This window comes from Centrocercus urophasianus, unplaced genomic scaffold, assembly GCF_019232065.1.
Source record: "Centrocercus urophasianus isolate 14NV4802_14NV808 unplaced genomic scaffold, USGS_Curo_1.0 seq_13, whole genome shotgun sequence".
Classification (NCBI taxonomy): domain Eukaryota; kingdom Metazoa; phylum Chordata; class Aves; order Galliformes; family Phasianidae; genus Centrocercus; species Centrocercus urophasianus.
In genome coordinates, this window is record NW_024884475.1 from 44,582,833 (window position 1) to 44,607,584 (window position 24,752).

The 24,752-nt window shown below is 39.3% G+C and overlaps 1 protein-coding gene across 1 annotated transcript in view; it reads left to right on the forward strand.

The window, feature by feature from the left end:
- Positions 1 to 24,752, forward strand: part of ANTXR2 (ANTXR cell adhesion molecule 2) — a 100,482-nt gene that overhangs the window by 16,307 nt on the left and 59,423 nt on the right. Inside the window, exons 8-10 of the mRNA XM_042812141.1 lie at positions 9,838 to 9,898; positions 10,912 to 11,007; positions 14,833 to 14,902. Coding sequence (XP_042668075.1) covers positions 9,838 to 9,898; positions 10,912 to 11,007; positions 14,833 to 14,902 — 227 coding nt within the window. The remainder of the gene's footprint in view (positions 1 to 9,837; positions 9,899 to 10,911; positions 11,008 to 14,832; positions 14,903 to 24,752) is intronic.

The following is a 24,752-nucleotide window of genomic DNA, read 5'->3' on the forward strand; positions in this document are numbered from 1 at the left end:
ATATATATATATTTTATATATATATATATATATATATATATATATATATATAAAAAGCACAATAGCTCTTAATGCTGAGTGTTTTTTTATGGAAATGCCTACACTGAAATTAGTAGGACCACTTGCTGCCAGGTGCCTTAACCCCCCTGTGATTGAGATTCCTCTCTGGCCAAGTTGCAAGCAATTTAGTTATTGAGTAGTCATCAGTAGCTAAGTTATTTCCCTTTTGCCCTGAGATAGCTCAGCTCACTAGGGCTGAAATCCATCCCTGGTCTGCTTGCTTGGAATATGCTAAGACAGCTCCCCACTTTTTCCTTAAATGATGTCCCTGAGCTGCAGATAAGGGGAGAAGGACTAGCAAACCAACTGCAAGCTGTTAAGATTTTTCAAGAGCAAAATGAGCTTAAACAGTTCATTATCAATTATAAATGAATGTAATTGGATCATTTCCTGTAGGAAGAAAATATGCTCAGTTTATGCCCTGGGAATCCAGGAAGCGGACTATTAAACATTTAAGGAGGTGGGGGAGGGAAAATGCAACAAGTTATCATTAAAAGAATTATTGCTATTAAATCAGTCATCTTCTTTAATCCACTTGGATGGTCTAATATTTGAGCTGCACTGAGTGCAAGGTTTAGAGCTAATGCTGTGCTATGTTTTCCATGTGATCGAGACTGAGTAGATAGTTTTGGGAATTACTGCATGTAGATGTTAAAGGGACTCAATGGCCTGGAATGGAACGCTTTCTGCTCTATCCTTCACTGCTGTACAGCCCTTAATTTGACGTTCTCTGACATATTACAAACCAGATAATGTTCTCCTGGAGAACAGAGAGCTTGATAAACCAGTAGCATAACTGACGTGGCTCCAGTTTTCATGAGCACACACGTGCCTTGTGATTTGGACACAACTTGTCAGCTCTCCTCACATGGCTATCGGTTCTGTTACATAAGGACAAGCGTAAATCTTGCTCAAAATGAGGCACTTACAAGTCTGAGATCTAGTGTTTCCTTAGTGATAAGTTGTTTTGAGACAGATTTTACTTACTAATTCAAAAAAAAAAAAAAAAAAAAAAAAAAAAAAACAAATTTTTTTTCTGCTATCAGAAATAGCAGTTTATCTAGATTCCTATTTACATTACTTGCTAAGTACTGGGCTTAGAGTTGTTTTTAGTAATGTGAGGGTAAAGGTTCTGATGCTGTTAAAATCCGCATCTCTTCCGACCTGCAGTTTTGTCATCTACATTTGGTTCACTTGGCGACTGCAAATGAGGCAGTGCTTTGACATCGTATAATTAGAATATTCCCACTAACCTGACACTGCAGCAGGCTTCTCTCTGATGGTTATTTTATGCAAGACCATATGTCTCAGGGATTTTTTTTCATTTCAATGGGGGACAGGATAGCAGCCCTCCTCCACCCCCTTTCCTGTTGCACTTTGTCTAAGGCAGTGCTGAACGGTGTCAGGAAGTAGGCTGAAATTGGCAGCGAGCTGTACTTAAGAGCACAGATGTTTGGCACCAGACAGAAGTATATCCCCATTATGCACATAACTGCTATGGTTGCTTTGCCATTGCTTTGTTGGACGGAAACATCAAAATGGTGTTTCCTGTGAAAGCATTTGTTTCATTTCTAGTTATCGCAAATAGATTGCCTTCCATCTAGGGTGAGATGGTACCAGTGCCTGGTGGCACTGAGAGAGAAAGAAGGGGGGAACATATGGTTTGTTTCAACACAGTACCAATATGAGACGTGGCACAGTCCTATAGATTTGGTTTTGGAATATTATTTTGCATATGGATTTTACAGGAGAAATTGTGGATGCCCCATCCCTGGAGATGTTCCTGGGGCCATGAGCACCTGATCTGGTGGGGGTAACTTCCTAAGGCAGGGTGTTGGAAACAGATAAACGTTGAGGTCCCTTCCAACCCAACTATTCCAGGATTCTATGACCACTGTTTAACTCTCTTTTTTAAAATTAAATTCAGACTGCGAGGACATGGGGCAGCGTAACACTATCTGAAACAATTCCAAGTTTAACACTGTGGAAAGGCAGTGGACTTCAAGGAGCAAATGTGCGTGGAGAGGCTGGCCTGCTTAAGGGCAGGGAATGCATGGAACCTCATGGGTGCTTAAACATGATTAAGGTTACTTATGGAATCACTTCAGTCAAAGGATCTACATATATTCTTTTGCTCTCATGACCTACTCCAGGCCTTTAGTTATAAGTCTAACCACATAACAGTATAAAGGGGCAACAATGATTACTCAGTTAAAAGGAGCAACAACTTGAAGATGAGAAGGAAATATGTAACAACACCTGCAAACATACAGCCTGAGCTTTCACTGCCTTGATTCACTTCTGCACTGTAAGACTCAATTAGCATGGCACGGCAATTACTGAGCTACAAACAGTCAGAATTTCAATCTTCAGAAGAAAAACAGGAAGCATTTAAACACCTCCTGCTTAACTTTCAGTTCATTTTCGCTGCCTCAACAGTAGTGGAAAAACGTTTTAGGGGCACGGGAGAGAAAAAAGAGTTTCCAATAAGACACTTAAGTGACTCATATAAAAATAAAAACACATGGAAACATGGGATAGGCGCAGTCTTAGTACACCAATCAGAACAAACGAAGCAAAAGCATTTTAGGAACTGAACTAACCACTTCTGTAAACTCTACGTTAATTGGCTCTCCTTAACTTACTTTAGCCAGACTTTAGCCTGGCCTAGCTGGAAATGACTAAACCAAACAATAGTAGAACACTGTTTGCATTACAAATTCTCCTGAGACTTTCTTTACAGCTCTGAACTGGGATGACACTCAAGAAGGTATTAACTTACCCAAGAAGGAGTAACTCAAGCACAGTGCTCCACAGTCCCAGGCAGCTCACACAGCTGTAACCCAGCATTTCTAAACCTTGTTTTTGCACACTCTTGCACTAAATGATGCCTGCCTGCTAACTGCTTTTTTCTTGCCTACTGCTCCTGGAGCTGCTCTCCAAGCACCAGGTGTATAGCACTCCCTAATTAACATTTAATGGGAAACAAAAGGTACAGGCACTAATTGGCAAGCGACCATCACAACTTGAGTGTTACAGCTGATGACCAAAAGCTTTGCCTGCCTGCCTAAATCCCACTGAGACCAGTAATGTTACAGTTAGTTTTCAATGCTGTTTTGTTTTCATGGCTCCTCACAGATGCTGTTTGCTTGTTTTTTCTGCAGCATTCCCCTTCCTCACCTGTCTCAATTTTTTCAGAATATTTTAAGTAATTCTCTGTTCTACAGTAAAACAGTGACAGGATGGTGAGAGGTTGACTAGCACTGTGTATTTATTGCTCTATCTTGGATGAGGGTGGAAGTGAGAGAGGTGCAGCTCTTCCTGATGTAGGTGTCACAGTTAACTGAGAGATACATTTGGTGCATTCCATGAAGAAAAGCACATCTGCTCTGTGTCAAGCTCTGAGCATAGCTTTCCTAGTTTGAATTCTGCTTGCAGTCTGCCATGGTCCTAGAGCTGCTTTTCTCCCTATTGGTTCTATTTTGCCCACTGTACACTGTGTTTAGAATAGCACCTCTAGGGAAAATGGTGTCAGAGAGAGAGGAAAGTAGAGGGGTGATAACATCAAGAAAAGCTACTATTTTGAATTTGCTGGCATTCAAAGTTTTTTTAGTGCTCCTTTGCCATCTTTCTGCTGTATGCAGCACGTTTTTTGCAATGAGACTGGCTGTCAGGATAGCAACAGGCAGTGTTCTAGGCTCGAAGCTTGAAATGTAGTGAGCAGGAGCAGTAAAGTTTTGCACACTGATTGTGGAAGTGATTATATTGCACTATCAGCATATATTTCGCATGACTTGCCCTACATGAGTTTAGCAAATGGGATTGCTTTTAAAAGGTGAATATTTTCTCTCTTCAAAACTTAACTCTGGAAAAGAAAATTAGATGCTTTTGTTTTATTACAGCACATGCAGTTCACATAACTGCATTGCCTTCCCTTTAAGGAGTCAAGTCAAACTGATTGAGGGTTGGGATCCAGAGAGCAATGATGTAAATAAAAAAAAAATGCATGTTTGACGTGGAACTGTAGGCAGTGAAGGGCACTGGTGACTTTGGTAATTCTTTGTTCAAAGTTATTACTCTCCTGAATGTGATCAAAATTGTCAAAAAACTCTTCCTCCAACAGTTCATGGCCATACTGGTCTTCTAACCAGGAAGCTGTAACTTGTATGTCCGTATATGTATATACACACCATTATCTGATTTCAGAACAGTAACTAGACTTGAAAACTGTTATGGTGGTCCAGTAAAACATCCAGCTGTGCTGTTGACTTGCCCCAGTTCCTAACCTCCACCTCCAGTTCTAGGGAGGAACAGATGCCACAAGAGTTATGATTTATGGTGCTGCTCGCTGCCAAAAACTTTTGAACTGCAGACTGGGGCTAAGTAAAATGGAACGATACTGTGAAAAGAATTGACACTTAGCATATTTTATTAATTGTCAATGTACAGTTGGGTTGCTCATGGCTTGTTACTAGTGCACTGTCTTCACAATTTCTTGGAACGTGAAATTCATTAATGTGCTGGAAGGGAAAGTTGTTGTAGCCTGCTTGTAACACTGTGCCGCATGGTACAGCTCTGTTCTGCAGTATGTTCCCAGTACATGGCAGGCAAAATACTTACAGAGCTGCAGGAGCTGTACAGTTTAAATTCTCAGAACTTTCAGAGGCAGCAGTGAGGGTGAGAAGTGAACAAAAGCAGAGCCCAGCACGTGACACGTTAAAGAGACTGAGGAAGGTGCAGTAGGCAGGCTTTCTATGGGAATAAATGTTGCACAAAGCAGAGGCAAGATCTATGGCAAAGCAAAAATTATAAACAGAGATGGAGTCTGCAAAGCCTGTAAGCACTGGTGAAACTTATTCCATCTCATTGCTTGGTTGCCTTTTTATAATTTATTGTAGGGATGCATGCTTTTTCTATGCTAATGTAATGATTTGTGTAGATGTATTTTTTTGACAGCTTAAAAAATTCTAACAAAACACAATTCTCTATTTTGATTGGATACGTACAGGTCAGAAACTTACACATCTATAATTGAATCAAGTGCTAAACCACTTCTTTATAAGGTGCAGTTGACGTGAGCCTTCAGGAACCTTCTAGTGGGGAATGCACAGGAACCAGGCACCCACACAGATTGATACAGATTTTAAGCACTGATTAACACTCAGCTTGCTTGGATAGCAATTTGTTAAGAGAAAAGTGGTCCCAGTCTGAGAAGTGGATAAAGGAGCTGGGCTTTCTAAACTGTTTGGAGAAATATTCACATGTATGCTAGTTTGTACCTGAAAAAAGCTGAACTTTCCCTGAACACAAAGCTGTGGCATCTAAACCTCTGAAAGCTGAAGGTGGAGATAGGTGGTAACTGGCCCATGCAGGACTTGATGTGAAAACCTGAATGCTGGTTAGCTGGTTCAGGAGCTGAACAGTTTATTTAGCTGTGCCCTTAGCTGCAGTCAGTAAGTAAACAGGATGTGAGAGCAAGATCAGAGTATGCAGAGCTCCTCTGAAGGACAAAGCTCTTACATCTGCATGCACGCAGATACCAAGGCACCAGTGTAGAAGGAAGCTCATTTTCTGCATGGGACATGAAAGCTTTTATTCAGCAAGCAACTCTCTAAGCATTAGAAGGTTCTCATTCCCACTGCATCCAGTTGAACACTCATGTGCCTGAAGCTACAGGTGCAGTTAAGGATGTTAAGCACGCAGCATGAGAGCTGGCTCACAGGTGGAACTGAGCAGTCTGGCAACTGATTTACAAGTGACCCTTTCAAAAGGAAATGGTTCTCTTTTTTTTTTTTATAAAAAATTTTATTTTAAAGCCAAATTGAATCCTGGTGTTTATCCATGAATTTACATCAAGGATGCTTTTGAGTGTTGTGGGTTATCTCAAAAGCCTTTATTCTGATAACTTCTGCTCTTAGAAATCTTATGAAATGACTCACTTGCATTACTGACAAACACTGTGCAAACTGTACAGCATCCATTCACGTAATGGCCATCAGATGTGATATCACTGAAAGCCTGAATGCCTCTTTTGCTTCCAACCAACCCTCAGAAGCTGTGCGGGACAGCATTTGCAGCACTGAGCCTGAGCAGTGTTCACACTGCTTGCTGTTGTGGCAGCTTTTATCATTACTGTTCATAGAAAATATAGTATAACTTTTTTTTTTTTTTTTTTAGTTATCATTAAGATGCTTAGTTGCTCTGGTATAACATGCTACATGCAGAGGAATTACAGAATAAGGTGTCCTCAACGGTCTGCTTTTTGTTACTGCTAAGAAAGGAAACATCAGTGATATGAATTTCACATCTCATTTTCTTGAAGCACAGCAGACTGACCACCTTGAAGAGTAGCACTGCTACCTTCTTCCACCAACAGCCACACCTGGTAAATGAGCATTAAAATTAAAAGCTTACAGCTGTGATTCTGACACCATCCTCTCATTTGGATGAGCTCCTGTGTATTTCCAGCTGTAATCCATTCTGCATAGCCTTGTTCTGTCTCAGACTTGTAAGAAGCATTCTATAGTTCCTCCACAGCATTTCATGCTCTAATTTGAATTTACTGTATGTCAGCAGAGTGCTTAAGTATCCCATGCAAGGATAGCCTTAAATAGTCATTATTTCAACTCTTCCTGTGGGCAGTAAGTTTCAAATTAATGAATTTGCAATGCCAAATCCTTCCTTTTGACTGTCATGATTTAGAGAAGAGGGAGCACTGTAAAGATTTGTGAAAAGTTCTTCTCAGCCTTGCTGACTTTCCATGGCAAGATAGGTTAAAGCTATTTTAGAATAGAAAAAAAAATCTGAAAATAAGCAAACACCAAACACACAAAGTTCTCTAAATCCTGTTACATGTGAAGGAAGCACTGATTACCACATTTGAAAACATTTTCAGGTTCTCCATTGTAATAGCTGTGAGCCAAACCTTTCCAAACTAATTAGACGTGGTAAAATTAATAGGATTTTCATGAATTATGTTTCAGATTCACTTTATCCATCTTGTCCAAATTTTGCTTTGAGGGAGCATTTGGAAGAACCCATAAAGGAAAGCCCAAGGCAAAAGCTATCTATATACTTCTGGGCTGGCTACATCTGATTCACCTCTCTGCATTTCTTTCATTTCTGCTGCTTAAAATTACTTAAGACTGCCACTGAAGGGAAGGTTTTCTGAGATAATGGGTCAGATTTTAATAGCAGCTTCCCTATCATATATGGACCATCGAGACAAGCAGCTCTTTGAATAACTCAAAAAAAAAAAAAAAAAAATAGTGTCTTCATGCAGTTGTCTTCCTCATATGAGCTTTGTTTGGAACACAACAATATTAGATTATTAACCTTGCAAAGAGATTGAAGGTGTTTGAGCACAGCTTTCTCAAGACAAGTGAGAGCAGTGAATGACAAAAGCTTAAATGAGGAAAGTAAGTATCAAAGCAATTGTGTATTTTTTCAGAAAAGCATTGAAAAACCTATTTTCTTGTTTTTATCACAAACATCGCATCTATGTGTAACAACTGAAATGTCATGGTACTATGGGGAAATGTATGCATTCTGAATTATTCCCTTTTGCTAATGAATTTTGTTAGTGAATTCTAAGCCATATTTTATGTCAGATGCGGTTTTTATTTTTCCCTGTTTATTCCTAAGTTCAGGTGGAGTTAAGCATGCCCAAATTGATTGTTTGCCTGCTTTGTGTCACATCTAGAAATAGTGTTGGAAAATCACTATAAACATGGTGGGGTTACAATAGCACTTCCCGAGGAAAAACAGATGAAGTGTCATTGTTCCAGTTCTTCCTCCCCCCCCCATTCATCAGGCACTGAGCAAATAGGGACAAGATCACTTCAAAAGTTTGTTCCTGTGGATCTGATGCTACTCTGAACTGTAAAAAAAAAAATTAATTTCTTTGAGCCTTGATATTGCCTATGGCTGGATATTTATATTAAAGCAAATCTCATTTAAGTCTCATTGACTTAAATGGGACTGTTCACATGGCTCAATCTTCAGAGAAATACTGAGAGAGCATGTTTTTACAATGAAGGAATAAAATGCTTTGTTCTTTCTTCATTTTGTTCTACACAAAGCCCTTTTTTTTTTTTTTTTTTTTTTTCTTCTCTAAAATAAGCCTGCTCTCTACACTGAAATAACAATCAAAAAGTGAAGTCCTTTTTTGGAAGCAAGAGTTGAGACCTTCAGTTAATATAAACTGCTGGAGTTGCACTGAACTCAGAGCTGCATTCTTTCCAAAGATCTCTATTGCTGCATCTCATCCAAATGCATGTGCCTGTGAGGTCTCTCTTTGCAGATTTTTAGATATAACTTAATGTTTATAAATGGTTATTGAAAGCACTGCAAAAAGAATTTGTGCACAACAGTTCGGGGGGAGACAGGTGTTAGGGAAAGTGTTAAATGAGACAGGCAGCTTTTTGCTTGGAACCTGGCATTGCTGTTCCACTATGCACACTGACAAATATGCTATTATTTCTTCTGGGACTGGATACGTAGCAGCAGAAATCATGAGCAAATGAGAGTGAAATAAAAAAAGGCAACACTTGAAGGGAGGAAAAAGGAGCTAAGAGTAAGACAGTCACATTTACTGACAGTTTGTACCTGGTTCTGAGCCAGCCTCTGAGAGCAAATGAAGGTACAGAAGGGACAGGACATTATGCTACAAACAGGTCCTGACCTTGAATGAATTCCATGTAGTATTATATATGTGTGTGTGTGTGTGTGTGTGTGTGTGAATGCCTGCTTAAAATATCATATACTACAGCCCAAGCTATTTAAATACTACACAGAAGTTTTATTAAAGGAAATTAATAGCCTTTTACAAAAAAAAAAAAAAAAAAAAAAAGAAGTCACACATCATTATGTGTAGGAAGAAGGCAGTAAAGATGTGTATTGTTTTCACTTGTTTAACCCTACAAGTTTCAAGTGGCTTTTCCCACCTGTACCACAGAAATACGTTATGACTTTCACATATTATGAATTAACTTAGAATTAAGAACAGTGTCCAAGACCACCTTTTGAAGCACAAATCATTCCAATTTGTCCCTTTTCTTATAATGACAGACTCATTAAGGTTGGAAAAGATTGCTGAGATCATCTAGTCCAGCAGTCAGCTCATCACCACCACACTCACAAGTGCCTTACATTCTATCCACTGTATTTCTGCATTATTGGTAGGAGTATTTTTTGCTCCTGCCCATTGGAAGACTACTCCATAACTGGTTAGGCTGCCTGCTTTTGCTTCTCTAATACAGCAGTTAAAGAAAATCATTCCACAGAGCTCTGTTCAGTCAGGAAAATCATGCATTCCTGCTCTGCTGTACATAGAGCAGGGTGCCAGCACTTGGAATAATGTGCACTTGGCCTGACCTACAGCTTGTTGGAAGACTCCGTTTGATTGGGCTGGATTCTGGATCAGGCTCCTTGTGACTAACTTCTGGCATAATACTTAGGATTGGGTTCCATGGAAAATTAAGTTGGGAAACTGGATAGAATTTGAGGCCAAAAAAATCAGACATTAGTGTTGTTTTGAAGAGTATTCCAGGTTCAGCAAACTGATCCAAGTCTTACAAACTCTTAGTGGATCTGACTGTGCAAACATGCAAAAGTTTCACATGGTTCAAGGAAATGTCCTACAAAGTCAGGCACATGCAAACCAAATCTGTAGCTGTGTACTAGCATCTTCTAGGTACAAACACTTGATTTAAAATAACCTGTTTCCTCACTGAAACAGCATTCTGAAACCTATTACTATTTCCTCTATTACAACAGGTGTTGAAGCAGTCATGCACTGAGATTTTATATTTGGAACCATCCAGTGTCTGTGTGGGAGGTAAGTTCTCATGAAAAAAATAATTATTATAGGATGGATATCCACATTTTACCCAAAGGGAAACCACCCAGGTCATCTAGAAAAGGAACATCCCTCCAGAAATTCATCAGGGACTTTTTAAGACAAAAATCAGATCCTTTTGCTGGCTCTTTTTTCCTCAGGAACTGCCTACTGAGGGCTGCTCCTATAACTTAAGTCATACGTAGGAACTCCTATTTTCCATTGTATGATGTGTGCAATTAATCACGCTTCACACTTCTGATACTTAAAGCAGTGATACATTTGTGACACTCCTGTTCTTAGCCTATGGTCACCAAGTGGTGAATCCTAATAACATAAGTCCATATAAATGCCTGACAATATTTATAGTGCTCTGAACATGTTAGTGTGAGCAGTAAAGCATTTGACTGTTCTGATGCAGTAAGGTGGCAATCCTTGTGTAGAAAAGCTACACAAAATTATGTGTCCTTTTGTTCTTCCCAGTTTCACAATTCACACACTCTGAAACCAATCAAAAGAAGGCGGTTGCAAAATCTGCCTATTTGGATGTCTTTTAGAAACATGGATCATCTCAATGAAGTCAGTTGCTTCAGTAAACAAAGTTGTCCCTTCTCCTCGGCAAGATTTCATGCTCACAAACAGCATGGATCTTACGCAACTCCCAGAGAAGCATTTGTGAGTAGAAACGTTCTCTTCTGGAGCTTCAAACAAGCCCAGTCAAAATCTAGAGTTTCTTGCAAATAAATACCCAGATTTCTTTCCTCATGTGCAACTGAGACACAGGGAACTTACTAACACAGGTCCTGCTGTTAGTCAGAATCAACTGAGGGAACAATTATTTATTTTCTCCGTAATGACTTAACTATGCAGTTAAGTACCAGGAATTAATTAGTAATGTTTCAAACTTAAGATACCTTCTTATGCTGAGCATCATTTATTGCTAAAAATATTTAAATTATCTCCTAAGTTGCAGTGCACTGAACAGCTGTTTGTTGTTTTCTTTTCCCCTGCAGAGGAGTTCCAAGTTGTTCTTAGAGGAAGTGGCTTAACCCTTGGTGGGAGAACTGATGGTGTTACTTGCACCTATCAAGTGAATGGAACTACCATTCGTAAGTATTGGAGTTAGTAGGAAATATAAAGGCAGATCATTTCTAAGGGATTTTTTTTCCTACTTTTTGCCTCCTTTTCTTTAAAATCTAAACAAAGGCATGGAAGGAATGGAGGAAAATAGGAAAACTCTGAGGATTTGCAAGAGAATGTGTGTTGTTCACATCTTGCTCAGTGATTTGAATTTGCTACTAGTTACCATTAGCTGTGACCAGCAGTTATGTGGAATAAGGTGTAGGTAACCATCTAGCTCCTAATGTACCTATGAAAAAAACACAGCCACAAAGCATGCTGACCAGCGTTCCTTGTAAGATGACCATGGTCAAGGAAGGCCCTTGTGATCATTCCAGAAATCAGTCTTACCAAAGGCACACATAGCTTGTTCTGAAGCATCTCCACCCACACTGTCCAGTATACAAGAGGTATAGCTGATAGATTGTCACAGGAATTTAGCAGGGCATTGGTGCTTCATGACACAGAATCCTCTTCCTGGAACTTCTACAATTGGTAGTGTTTTTCCCTATATTGGGACATCTTCATCTGCTTAATACCTCGAGCAGCAGTCTCCTCTAGGAGACCACAGCCAGATTTCCAGATGTATAGTAGTTTTCTGGTACATGGAGTGGAATTGAGTTTCAGACAAAGTGACCATGGCATCTTTTATAGGCACTTTCCCTGTAGTTTTTTTGGAAATAATTCCTACTCAGTGTTTTTTTCTGTTGTATTTACTATTGACCTTTTAGTCAGATTTTGTAATCCTTAGCTCTTCCTCTGTCGAAATATTGTCACTGGGGAAATTTTTTTCTGTGTAGGGCTCCAAGAACTCTTAAAAAAAAAAAAGAAACACAACAGAGAAAAAAAAAGGACAGAATGCGAAGCATTTTCTTATCTGATTAAGAATATTTTTGGAGATCTCAAGCTTTTTAGGCATTGGTCCTGTGTTGTTCTTTTACTTTTGATGATGCAGGAAAACTGTCAGGGCAAAGGATATGTTAGGCCAGAATCTGGATTAGTCCCATTCTGCTCCTCTGTTCCTTAAACTAGCAACATGGAGATGGTGGTGAAAACGCACCATTAACAGAAGCCCCTGCCATTTTTGATATCCAGAAACTAAAGTAGACAGTTAGTGGAATTACATTCAAGCAGTGTGTCTTAGAAGCAAGCCAGAATGGAAAAAAATGATTAAAAAAAAAAAATGCATCTGTAGAAAAAAACATAACACATTCTCCCCCTACCTGATGTCTGATTTTTGTATTAGCTTGTCTTGAATTCTTATCTCATTCAGCATGTGTTTCCAGTCCATTTTCTTCCAATCTCTCCTGCCTGTTACAGACCTTCATAGGAATAAGAAAATAGCACAGTTCTGGATAAAGACAATCTGTGTAAAGCAATTCTGCTTTTATAAATTTTTCTTCAGTTTCAATTAAAACTGTCACCTTTGTTCCCTGTATTAAAGTAAGGCTTGCTTATTGACACTTTTTCTTCATATTAGTATTATAGAAATGTAGTTTGAAATGTGACAAAATTGGTTCAGTTGCGTATTTGTTATCCTAGTGTGCTTTTCCTACTCGGAGAAGGGGGAAAACAGGCTTAGTTCTAGGTGAAGAAAATTAATTTCATGCTCTTTAGAATGAGCAGGTGAGACATCAGTAACACAACCTTAAGATAATGACAACTTACACTCAATTTAGGTGGCTGGTTTGCAAGTCTTCAGGACTCCCTTACTTCTGTTTCTGGCTTCCTTTTGACTTGTATTCAGCCACAAGCAGTTCACTTTTCTACAACTCCAGTCTGCCCAAATAATAGCACATACTTTCATTTTTATTTTTATTTTTATTTTTTTTAAATGCTAGTTACTATTGTGGGCTCCCCAAATCCACTGAGAAGAGAATAAGAAACATTAGGCTTAAAACTCATAGGTGATCTAGTGGGGGTGTTATTAGGCCAGTGAGGAACATTACAGTGAGAGTCAGTTTCTGGAATAGTTTATCTTTTTAACAGCTTGGATGAAAGCCACTGACATATATTATGCACACTGCCTTCTTTAAGTGACCTTTTCAAGTGTTTCCTGACTTTAATTTCTGATTGCCTTATCATGTAGTCATTTATAGCAGTGCAACACAGGCATGTCTGCTTTGCCATAGTAGGAATAGCTATGCTTGGACAGGATGAAGCCCCCAAATACTTGCTAGCATTTGATGTGCTGATTTGCGACAAGATCTTCAGGCTGCTTTTCCTATTCTTAACTTCAGGAAAGGGTGTACCACATCCATGAAAGGAAGGGAATTGGCATAGTGATGTATTGTGTGTTGCAGCATAAAACAATCTATGATATGTACTGCCAAAGGCCTGCCATAACACACCTAGCTTCTTGTCGTCTTCATCAATGGACAACAGCAAGTGTTTACAGAATAGTATAGGAAGAAAATAATATTGATGTGCTCCTTCCTTTGATACACAAGCTCTCTCTACAGAGCTCCAAGCTTTTTTTTTTTTTGTCTCCAAAGAGACTGAAGGAGACAAAATGGTAGGAAGGGCTCTGAGCACTACTAGGAGGTGGTCCCAAGAAAAGGGAAGTTTATTCTCATGCTGTGTTCTCCTTCTTGGAAAAACAGATGTGTTCTCAGTGGAGCCCTCACCATTTGAGGTCACAATTGAGGACACGCTTGCAAGTTCCCCTTACTGGTAGCCTGGGTTCTACTTTGAGACTAGCCTCAGAGCAAACCCTTATTTTGTCAGTTCTTCATGTTTTAAAAGATACATTTGGCATGGTTCTCTTTCTGCATTTATAAAGAACTGTTACCAAATGCTGGAAAGGAAACTTGCCAAATGTAGCTTGTGGGGTAGAAAAATAATCTATGAAACATACCATTAAGACAAAAACATATGGCAATGTGCTAATCCTTCTTCCCCACCTCACAACCAGCCCCAGATCTAGGCCAAGCAGTCAGTGCAGATTATGGTACATGAGAAATTTTCATTTATGCTACGAGCTCCTCCTTTAGCTGCCCCTGAACTGCTTGCATGTCTGCCTTGTCCTTACATGCAGGACAGAGTCATCTCCACATTCATCTCACAGATCATTCATCTCCTCTCTTCCCCTAGATCAGTAGTCCATGCTCAGACATACAGTCCTACCATAGGAAGTTGGGAGGATAGTTCTGTGAGTAGGAATGGGCTTTTTCCCCAGTTTAGCAAATACTGGAAGTACAGGAGCTCCCTTTAACAAATACCACACTCACCATGTGCAAGTTTTTTTTTTTGTTTGGTTTTGTTTTTTTCTCCTGTTTGACTCCCTTGTCACCTTTTGGTGCACTTTAACAAATGAAGGACACCCTTGAAGGTTCACTGCTGTCTTCTGCCACCCAGCTGCAGGGACAGTGTTTCTTTTTCTCCTTTCCTTTTCATGGTTGCAGGAAAAGAATGCTGTGTTGGACAGACTGTTTTATGAGTAGATGCTTTGTAAGTCTGACAACATTCACAGATGCTGAGACCTCCCAAAAACATGAAAAGCACTGGAGAAAAATACAACCACAGCTGATGGAATACTCATTGACTGCCACGCACAGGATTTATGTTAATTGGAAGCAAACATTCACTTTCCAAATATTGGGAAATCCTAAATTATGTTCTTCTTATTATTAAATTAAAAAAAGGCCTTGAAAATAGGAAAACAGCTCTAAGATAGCACGAGCTGACATACATCAGGCAACCAATGTAATATGGGCACACAAGCTGGGCACTGGTTTGGACTTCGTAGCACATGTATGCAACACCGTCTCGTTTTAACAGTGAAGTAAACCAACTTCATGTTATTTGTTTTGCAGATGAAAAGCCAAAAAAGGTGGAATCGGAGTTTCTGCTTTGCCCTGCACCAATCCTGTATAGAAGTGGCCAGTGAGTACTTGAAACAAATGCCATCCTGTTTCACTAGAATTAGACCCATTATTGCTGATGTTAATCATGTGGGCATTTAGCTAGAGGCAGTCTTTTGTTGTTTTTATGGGGGATGGTTTGTTGTCATGTAGGTTTTTTTGTGTTCTTGTGTTATTTCCCTGGTGTATTTGCCAGCTTTGGAATGGGCTTTAAATAGTCATCTGTGACCAAACCAATTTGGACAGTGCCTTAAAAATGAATATTCAGCCAGTTTATTAAACACTGAAAAGGTCCGGCTTGTCACAAGTTTTATGCAGATTAGCTGTTTTAACAGGGCATAATATGCTCTCTTCTGGATAATCTTTAGGCTCATTGTTAAACAGATTACATTATCACTGACACTTACAAGCTATTATTAAAATTATATGTCAAGATCTGTATCACTGCTCAACGTGTAATGATAAAGCAAGGCACTCGTTTAACAACGGCGGCAATCTCATAACGGCACTGTGGCTAAACCGCAGCTCCAGCCTTATTCTAAGTGTCACTGGCCATGGCTCCTGATTACTTCTGGCCCTTTGAGAACTAGTTCTCCCCTCCTCCTCTCAAATTCAGATGTTCCTAGGGCTTTTAGAACCGCTTCAACTTCATTGTTCAGATTTATGAGATAGCAGCACGAAATAAAGATTCTTTAAGCTCATCGTAAGTCAGAAAACTATGTGTCAGATCTTAGCCCCACAGGAAGAAAAGGCTGTTTTCTTCCCCAATTTTGCAAGTAGGTCCTCTCAGTTGTTTGCAGTGAGGTTTTAATATTTTTGTTTGTTGCAGTTCTGTATTGCCATTTTTTGTGACGATTCTTAACAGTATAAGAACTAACATGTTGCATAGATTGTGCAATTAGTTTTCTGAGCTAAGCAGTAATCAACAAGTTCAGTTGTAAGACTGTATAACAAAGCCCTAAATGCACATCTGTTTTGTGCATCAAATGACAACCGGGAGGAGAAAAGTTGGAAAGCATTAGAAGGCCTCACTGGAAGAAAGCAGGGTGAATCACTGCAAAGAGCTTCATTGTAGCCTCTGTAGCAGCCAAAGCTCATCAGCAACGTAGGAAATAAGCACAGAGGAGAGCTACATTGGAGAACAGAAGGGGATGAGTTTTTAATTCTGTATGTCTTCTTATTGCTAAGGTTGCCTCTCACATAGCTAGGACAAAAAAAAAAAAAAAAAAAAAATCAATATTTTGCATTTATCTAGCAGGAATTTTAGTACTATTTGCTGTTCCATTACACTGTGCAGCTGCACTGTGTTTGATTGAGCTGGTCTGCATGCGGCTGTGTACCAGCTGTCCAACAGAACAGCTGTAACAAACTGCTCTGCTAGCTTAAACAAACCAGCACCGTGTGCAGCTGTGAGACCCAGTTTCATCATGAGGAAGATACAACGCAGTCATTTTAGGAACACTTCCTTTCTACATTGGGTGTCTCAGTGGAGTTGCATGGCCTTACGACTGTAAGTTAGACCCCATTTATTAAACACTCCAAAGCCTGAAGATTCCAGTGCTTTTCCACACACAGTGACCAAAAGTGTGACAAGACACATGGTGTGTAAATAGCTAAACAAATGTAAAAAAAAAAAAAAAAAAAAAAAAAGCATGGAATCTCTATAGAAATTAAAGCACAGTAGAAGTTACTTGGAAATGCTGCATTTCCTTACTCTATGAAGCATTACTAAATAGACAACCCACCATAGTGCAGCTGTACTCTAGAGGAAGCACCTAATTATGGCATACTTCTTATCAGCAGTATTTTAAGAAAGAATGCCTGCACACCACATATGGCCTTGCGCAGGTTCAGAGAAAGCTATTTCTCAGCAGTTACTATGTAAAACAGTTCCACGATCCTTTCCTGAAGTAGTTTCAGCTTTGGCCCAGAGATAAACAATTTACTCTGAAGAAGAGTGACAGCTATGAAAGATCTGTACATACTTGAACTCCTGACTTTTCATTGGCACAGCTCAAACTATTGCTGGATAACTCCCAGTAATTCCTCATGCAACAGAGCTAATATTAGTTGCTAATGTAGCAACAACCAGTCTGCTCTTTTTCTAGTGCTCATTTTAGTGGAGTTAAGTACAACACAAGCAAAGTTAGCTTTGCAATTTTTAAACCTGTAGCTGTGCTTCTTTGTGGACAGGAAAGGCTCTTACAAAAATACGCTCAGATGTTTTATATTTTGAAACACTCTTAGTGATGAACTAGCAGTTTTCAAATGCAGAACAATAAAGTCTATGGAGAATAGGTTAGGTCTCTAGGCTGCTGCCATTGTGCATTTCTGTTTTGTTCCAGCTGCTGGATGCAGTTAGTTGCAAGCCTCCAAGATAGTAGTTGTAGATTTAGATTGCTCTGTTTTCAGAGTGTGATGTAGGAGGCTGCTGTGGTATTCTTGCATTATGTGACAAAGTGACTGTGCTGCTTATGCTATTTAAAATATCTTCTTGACATGCCAATTCCAAGACAGAGAAGTACATAGCTCACTTATAAGATCAGCTTTTCTAAAAGATTGGTGATTAGCTAGCAGACAGTACTTACACGGATTTTTACATGACCAAGCCATTATTATAAAATAAAGTATTAAATACTCCAGAATGGAAGAGACCCCTGTGCACCATGGAAAGAAGATAGAAATTACATTTTCTTGGGCTCATCCTCTTTCATGTACTTTGAGAAATCTCATATGTTGTTAGGGCAGCTGTGTTACTAGAACCAAAATAGCATGCAAGAACGACTCAACCTCCACTAGTGACCACTGAATACTTAGAAAATTTGAGGAAAAATTAATCAATTCCACTTTATAGCTCAGGTTGGACTTGGCTGTCCAGCCATAGCTTCAAAGGAATCAAACCAGATCAGGTTCTTTTTTTTTTTCCCCAGCTCAATTACTTTAGAGGTTCCTGTCACTGTAGAGTCACTGTACTTCAGAAAGGAACGCTCATCTCTTTGCAGTACTAGCACACAAAAAGCTTATACTGCCATTCCTCTCATTCTACAGCTTTTGCTCAGAGTTCTTTGAGTATGTGCTCTGAAAATGTATCCGTAGAATTTGCTTTGCTATCTGTCTGCTTCTGTTCCTGTAAGCCAGTGGTAAAATCCCTTCCTTCAGTGCCAAGTGATCAGGACAAAACATTTATCTTAATTCCTAAACTTCTGCAAATTCACTAATCTAGTCTGCAGATGACAACAATTGAAGTGTTTAAACTATCACACTAAAACAACATTTCACTGAAATATACGTAGTAAATATTTACACATTATATTTACTCCTACCCTCATGCATCCTTGTGCTTGGATTCTTTTGAAGCATTGGCCTTAAGATTAGCTGATAAAAATACAATGAGCATTTACCTCCAACCCCAAGATAAATAAGCTTCTTGTAATTTAAAACAGATGCTATGTTGGAACTGATGTTCAAAAAGTTTTATCTGCTTCAAAGCACCAACAAAATAGGAACCACTGGGTCGAGGGGGGTCACCGCTGTCGTTTGAGTATCATGTAGTTTCCATTAGTTCCCATTTCTGAATTGACACCCTTCAAGCAAATAGCCCTTCACCCTATATAAGTTGAAATGTCCCAGAACAGCAAGAATCACAGATGGAGAAGGACAGCAACACCATTGGTCTTTCCAGCCTTTCTGTCCCCGTGTTCAGATCACCTTGGCTTCTGTTCATGTATATTCTTTCCTATATCCTGTCCAAAATGAGCAGCTGACATTTAGAAGACTAAACAGGTTATTTTGTGTGGTACGAAGAAAAAATTTAGTGCTCGCATCCCCAGGTTCTTAGATGATTCCAGTTTCACATTATCTGACTTCAGTGTGCAGTATGCAGTTCCTCAAAACAAAGTACACAAATGTGCAGGAGAAAAATCTATTGGTGATTATCAGTTTGATTTTTACATCCTGTGAGTAGTCAAAGCTCTAGGAAGAAGCACAAGCTTACAAATTTCGCAGTAGCATTGAATATACTTCAAGTGTACATGTCTATCAGATTCCAGTAAAAGGAGTCACTAGGGCAAAGCATAATATAATTGGGCAAGTCTTCTGAGAATCCGAATGGAATTGGGCAATAAATAGCTCAGGCTCTTACAATGGTAAGAAAAGTTCTGTCCTAGAAAGACGGCATAGGGCAAATTGATTCTCTAGGACTGAGCACACGGATTTATGTTTGAGCTGCAGATGCCACCTTGGAACATGCTTTCAGTTGGCTGTTAACCAGATTTCCTCACAGGAGGAGCCAGGGTCACTCTAGCCTTTGTTTTTCCTGGTGACAACAGCTGCTTGGCTCATTTGGCACTCAGTTGTGAATGGGATGGCAGCTTGGAAGGAGCTCAGACAGACAGCATTGTGCTATTTCTGCACTGTTAGTTCTAAAACCTTTAGATTTTAATATTTTTGGATTTCAGTTTATCACTTCTTTACTTTTAATCCTGTCTTTACCATTGGAATGTTTTCCCTTAGCCCTTTGGAATAAAAGGATTAGAGAGCAAAGAATCTATTTTATGTAGTACCTTCAGCATCCAGGTAACAGATTTCTTGAGCTAGTTTCACTGCTCTCTGTACCCGAGTCTTCCTATTCAGAACTTTTAGATGGGAAGACTCAGTATTTTTTTTTTTTTTTTTTTCATGTTTCATTCTTAGAAAAGTCAGTTGCTTTCCCCTCCCCCACTACAAAAATTCCTATAATATCAAGTAATACTCTGCTTACATGTTTGTACTGGATAGTTCACATTACCTGACTTCGGTCTTATTTTCATTTGGGATATCAGTAAAACAAGCTCAGTTTGTTTTTAATCCTTCTTTTCTATAGCTTGTGCTTGTCTGAATGCTTGTAAGATTCTCTTGCTGCCCAGATTTTGTTAGTATGATAATCTCTGAAGCACAGATTTAGGGCAGAACAAGCTGCTCTGCTTGTCTCTGTGGATCACATGCTGGGCCGAGGGCAATGGGAACTAACCACAAGCTTCAAGTTAAACATGGCTTTCAAAACATCTCTTCATAGAGCCCTAAGGGAAGCCACAGTTATGCTCTGAAAGAGCTTGCAGTTGAAGGAGTAGACTTCAAATCCAGCACACTTCCTCTGACAAATTCATATAAGATGACTTTAAAGTAAAACAAATTCCGAAGGAGTCTGTTTGTTGTGCGGTTTGTAGGAAGTTGCTGCTCACTGCATTAGGACCTTGAATATTATTTACTGAAGCAATGCAGGAAAGAATTAAACTAGCTGGAAGCCCAAGAACTTGTGCCTAGCTGGCAAAGATCATCCTGCATTTGGTTTCGCCTTACAGGAGGCTCTCTACCCATGCAAAGAGAAAGCACTGCTTCATATTTACATTTGGATGTACGAGTTAAATAAGTTTCCATTAATGTAGAAAATATCTTAGTTTTCCAGTTTAAGGGGATCATTTTTATTTATTCCAGAACCAGACTTAAGATGAAGAGCATAGGAACAAAAGCAGACAGACACTGTGAAGAAGTGGATTGTGGTACTCTGTCCTGTAAATTACCTCATTTGTTTTTAGACAGCTGCTCTCATTCAGGAGCAGCTGAAAGGTGTTCTATGCAATGGTTGTCATGGCAGGCTGTTAACAAAGGATCCCAACTAGTTTTTCCTCCCCTTGAAGCAAGTCATGCCTTGACTCCACCCACTTCTGCTTGTGTCACGAATCTGAGAGTCATCATCTTAAAAATGGCTTTTGAATTTTCTCTTGAAGAGTGGAGCATTTTTTCATTGGCCAGCAATATTTCTAAGCTCATTACAAAAGCAGAATGACATGTGACTGTTTGTATCTTCAGGGATATGTAGAATACACATGAAAAACTTGAAAAAGGATGGCTTCACTGCTTTCAAGTTCTTCCTTTTTCTTAGAAAAAGAAAAACTTAATTTCCTTTTCTGCTCCAACACCTGTAGAACCAAAGCAAAACCTACTTGCTTCCCATGTTCTGGGATGCTAGCATTGTTTTCCACATAGTTAAGTGAATTCCCTAAAGCATTGACTTTGATGCACAGATTTCATAATTTTATACTTTTACCACTGCTCCTTTATTGATTGTTCACTTCCCACCTTTTTCTATAGCTGATAATGGCTCTAAAGAGGTTAAAGTGATGCTATGTAGGATGACTGATGTTTAATATATTTGCCTAATTAACTTCTGGCTAATAATTCTAACCCATTAAGTAGCTAGTTAGTATTTGTTTCAAATAAACACATCTGGTCCTGCACTGACTGGAGGTTCTGCCTGTGTGTGGGTGACAGATGTGATGGTAGTTTCCCCAGCGCTCCCCTTTAAATAATTAACACACACTGGTGAAGTCGCATTAGACAGACAGCCCCAAAGCCAGCTGCATGGTCTCAGAGCTGGATCTATGGACATGTGCCTCATCTCATTAGTCTGCTCCATCTATTTCATTCCCTCTTCTTTGAAAGCTAAGCATAGCTCTAAGAAACATCCCTTTAAATAACTTTGGATTTCTGGCTTCTGTTCTGAAAGACAGAGGAGAAGAAATAATGCTCTGGCCACCCAAGGGACAAATAGATTTGAATTCACCAGCCCTGCAGATTGATCTCTTACAAACAAAGAGCATTTGAACAACCCCACTCTGGTGTTTCAGGGCTTGGAGTTGCTAGGCTGGGTTTGGAAGCAACCTTCTTTGGAAAGAAACATCATCTTGTAGCAGTCCATTTCTTTGTATGGTCCATAACTCCTTGGATTGGAACAGCTGGAAATTCTTAACAGTACCAAAAGAATCATGTCTCTCACTGTCATTCCATTTTTCAGATTTTTTTCATGGGGGAAGAGGGGGTGGGCAGGGGTAAACCCCCCCCTCCTCCGACAGAGGAAGAATGTCATTAACAGCACTATATTTGGCAAAAGTCTAACTTGCACATAAGTTAATTCTTAAAACTTGAGTTCTTGCTTCCCAAACGGCAAGGCAAGATTTATTCCTACTTTAGATGGTCCTTGAACCCTCATAATTCTATGTCTGTCCCATAATGGGTGACATGCAGCAGTCATTAGTTCTAGTGCTACAGGCTCAGCCTGTGACCTTTGTTTTGTAAGGCAACAACAATAGCACAGCTGCCCCTGCATAGCTGAGATCTCAAACCTGCAATTTGGCAGGAAGAACAGAACAAATTGGATAAATATACATAAACACATTGTGAAGGAAGGGAAAACAGAACACAGTGAACCAGAGCATCATCCTACAACTTGTTTGATAAGGATGATTTAAGGAGGCATATGGTATAATTTAATGTGCTTTCAAAAACATTGGCCTGATTCTTCAAGCAAATATGAAATAAATATCTAAATTGAAAGAGCTAATACAGTATCATGAGTTCTCTCGAAGGAGGCATATGAGTGCCTTTGGAAATGCATGCAAGTGGGGGCTGGGCGTGAATGATGCACAGATTTACATTCCCCCACAAAATTATCGTTAACTTATTGTTAAGATTACACATTCCTACTTCCTTATAACACTGCGATCAAAAAAAAAGCTGCAATGAACTAGTATTTGTACCTAACCCAGCACTCATTTCATGGCTTATCAGTTTACTCTTGTGATGACACCCCACCCTCCCATTGTAATACTTCTCAAACTGTTTCTGTCCAACACCACACTGCCTACAACGCACATACCCAAGAACTAGAAATCACTGCTGTGCTCATCCTACACTACGACCTTTCAGTGCAGCTTTATTTAGTAACTCTGTAACAATTGTAAGTTTAAAATTAGCCTTTGTCTTTCAGCATTCCTTTTTACCAGATGGAATGAAAATATGAAGTAGGCAGCACATTTAGAAATGCGTAGCTTGTTGCAAAGAAACGAGTATTTAAACAATGCTTGTCACAACTCAGTTCAGGTGGAACTCCCACATCAGCTGTATGCAAACTGAGACTCACAAATTGAAGTTATTTCCAGATCGTACAGATAGACCTATGAAGTTATCTGTGTCTTTTAAAATTTATTTTTGGAAAACCTTTATCAAGTTCACTGATCAGAATGTTCATTTGATTGCCTTATAAAGCATTGAGAAGAGTTGTGCGTAGCTATACTGAGATGTTTCTGTTGTGTTTTTCTTTCAGACAGCCAAATTCAATAGCCAAATTCACGTGCTAAATGAAGTAATTACTGATCTTTTCCACAGACATGGGTGGAACTGCTATTTAAAGCAATATTTACCCGTATGTAGCCAACAAATGTACAGTTGAAAGAGTAGAGCAGTTAAGACAGTACTTTACAGGTGTTATAGTCGGAAAGATTATCACAGTGGATAAAAGACAATCACAAAGAAATGCTCATCCTTACCCGAGGATCTAGGCTCACAGTGGAAAACTCCAAAAAGGAAGGATTTCCAGATAGAGATCCTTCCCCAGTGGCATTCAACCCTTACATGGGGATTCGGTCACACAGGTGAATTGCCTTCACCTGTGCTCCCACAGCTGACCCAATCGTTGCCTCAGGTGATCAATCAGTGGTTCAGGCCCTGACTCAGATCTCAGACAATAACTAACCCCCTTCTTGGCTACGAAGGGTGAAATTTTGGAAAACGTGTTTTAAGCACAGAGAGTTAGTACCAAAGAATGGAAATAGTAGGTCAAACCTGCATATTGTGTATATTTCAGTCATTTAAGAAGAAATGAATATTTACAGCAGCATAATTAAGCACCTTCTGTTTCAAATTAATAAGTTACATATTACTTATTTGCATAAACACAGATTTATGAGCTGTTCACCACTTGCAGGAGATGCAGGTTCAGCATGCATTTAAGAACATATATTGGCAGTTACATAGCCCAGTCTGTATGGGCTATTACAAATATACATAGTTTGAACAACACTTGGCCAGAAGAAAAAAGGAACAAATATCACAAGGATTAAGTAAGCTTTCTCAATTATCTCAATTAAAAGACTGAGACACTTCACATTCAAGACAACACTAGCCATTGCTGTACAAAAATAGGAACTCAATAAACCCACAAGCCATTCCCTTTGAGGAACTAGTTACATACCTTAGGAAGCACTTGAAGAAAACCCAGCAGTCTAGCACTCCAAAAAGAGGTCCCAGGCACCAGGATGAAAGCAGGGCTTTTTCTCTTAGTTTGCTAGTAACCCTTTTACTTTTCCATTACTGCAATAATCAAACAGTTCACTAACCCTACATCAATAATAACAGCAAACACCAAAGGGAAGGCTTGCTTCCTTTTTATTTCCCTGGGATCCTCATCAATTATTTGACTTCATTGTGCTCTCTAATTGGTAGGGTTCCATCTCCAAATTACCTAAGTTTTTATCACCTGTTTTCATTTCAGAGCCTCTGTGCTCAGGTGATCGCAGTTCTTCTCCAGCATGGATGTACTCATGGCTAATGAGGCCCATTATTTTGGTATGAACATCATCGGTCAGCATCAACAACTCTTCTTCAGGTCTTTTCTTAAGCAAGGAGGGCTGATGTGCATGAGATCCTTTCCCACCCAGAATTGATTTATTTCTTTGCAGACGCTCAGACTTGGCATTTGTTTTCAGCAGCAGCACTTTAACTACTTCTGTCTATGTGGGCATCCTGCTCTGACAAAATTCAGAAAGAGTATGGTTGTCAATCACCAATTGCTCACACAGTACAGTCACCAGACTGTGCTCCTCAATGACAAAGAAAATAGCTAGGGGAATGTATTCAGGTAGGAGACAAGCTGAAGTTAGGCTAGATTAGGCCTAATGTCTGTTATAAATATTAACTTCCAAAAATATTTTAGAAATACATTTAGTTTGACACAATTAGACTATAATGGGAACTATTCACAGATGGAGACATCCTCA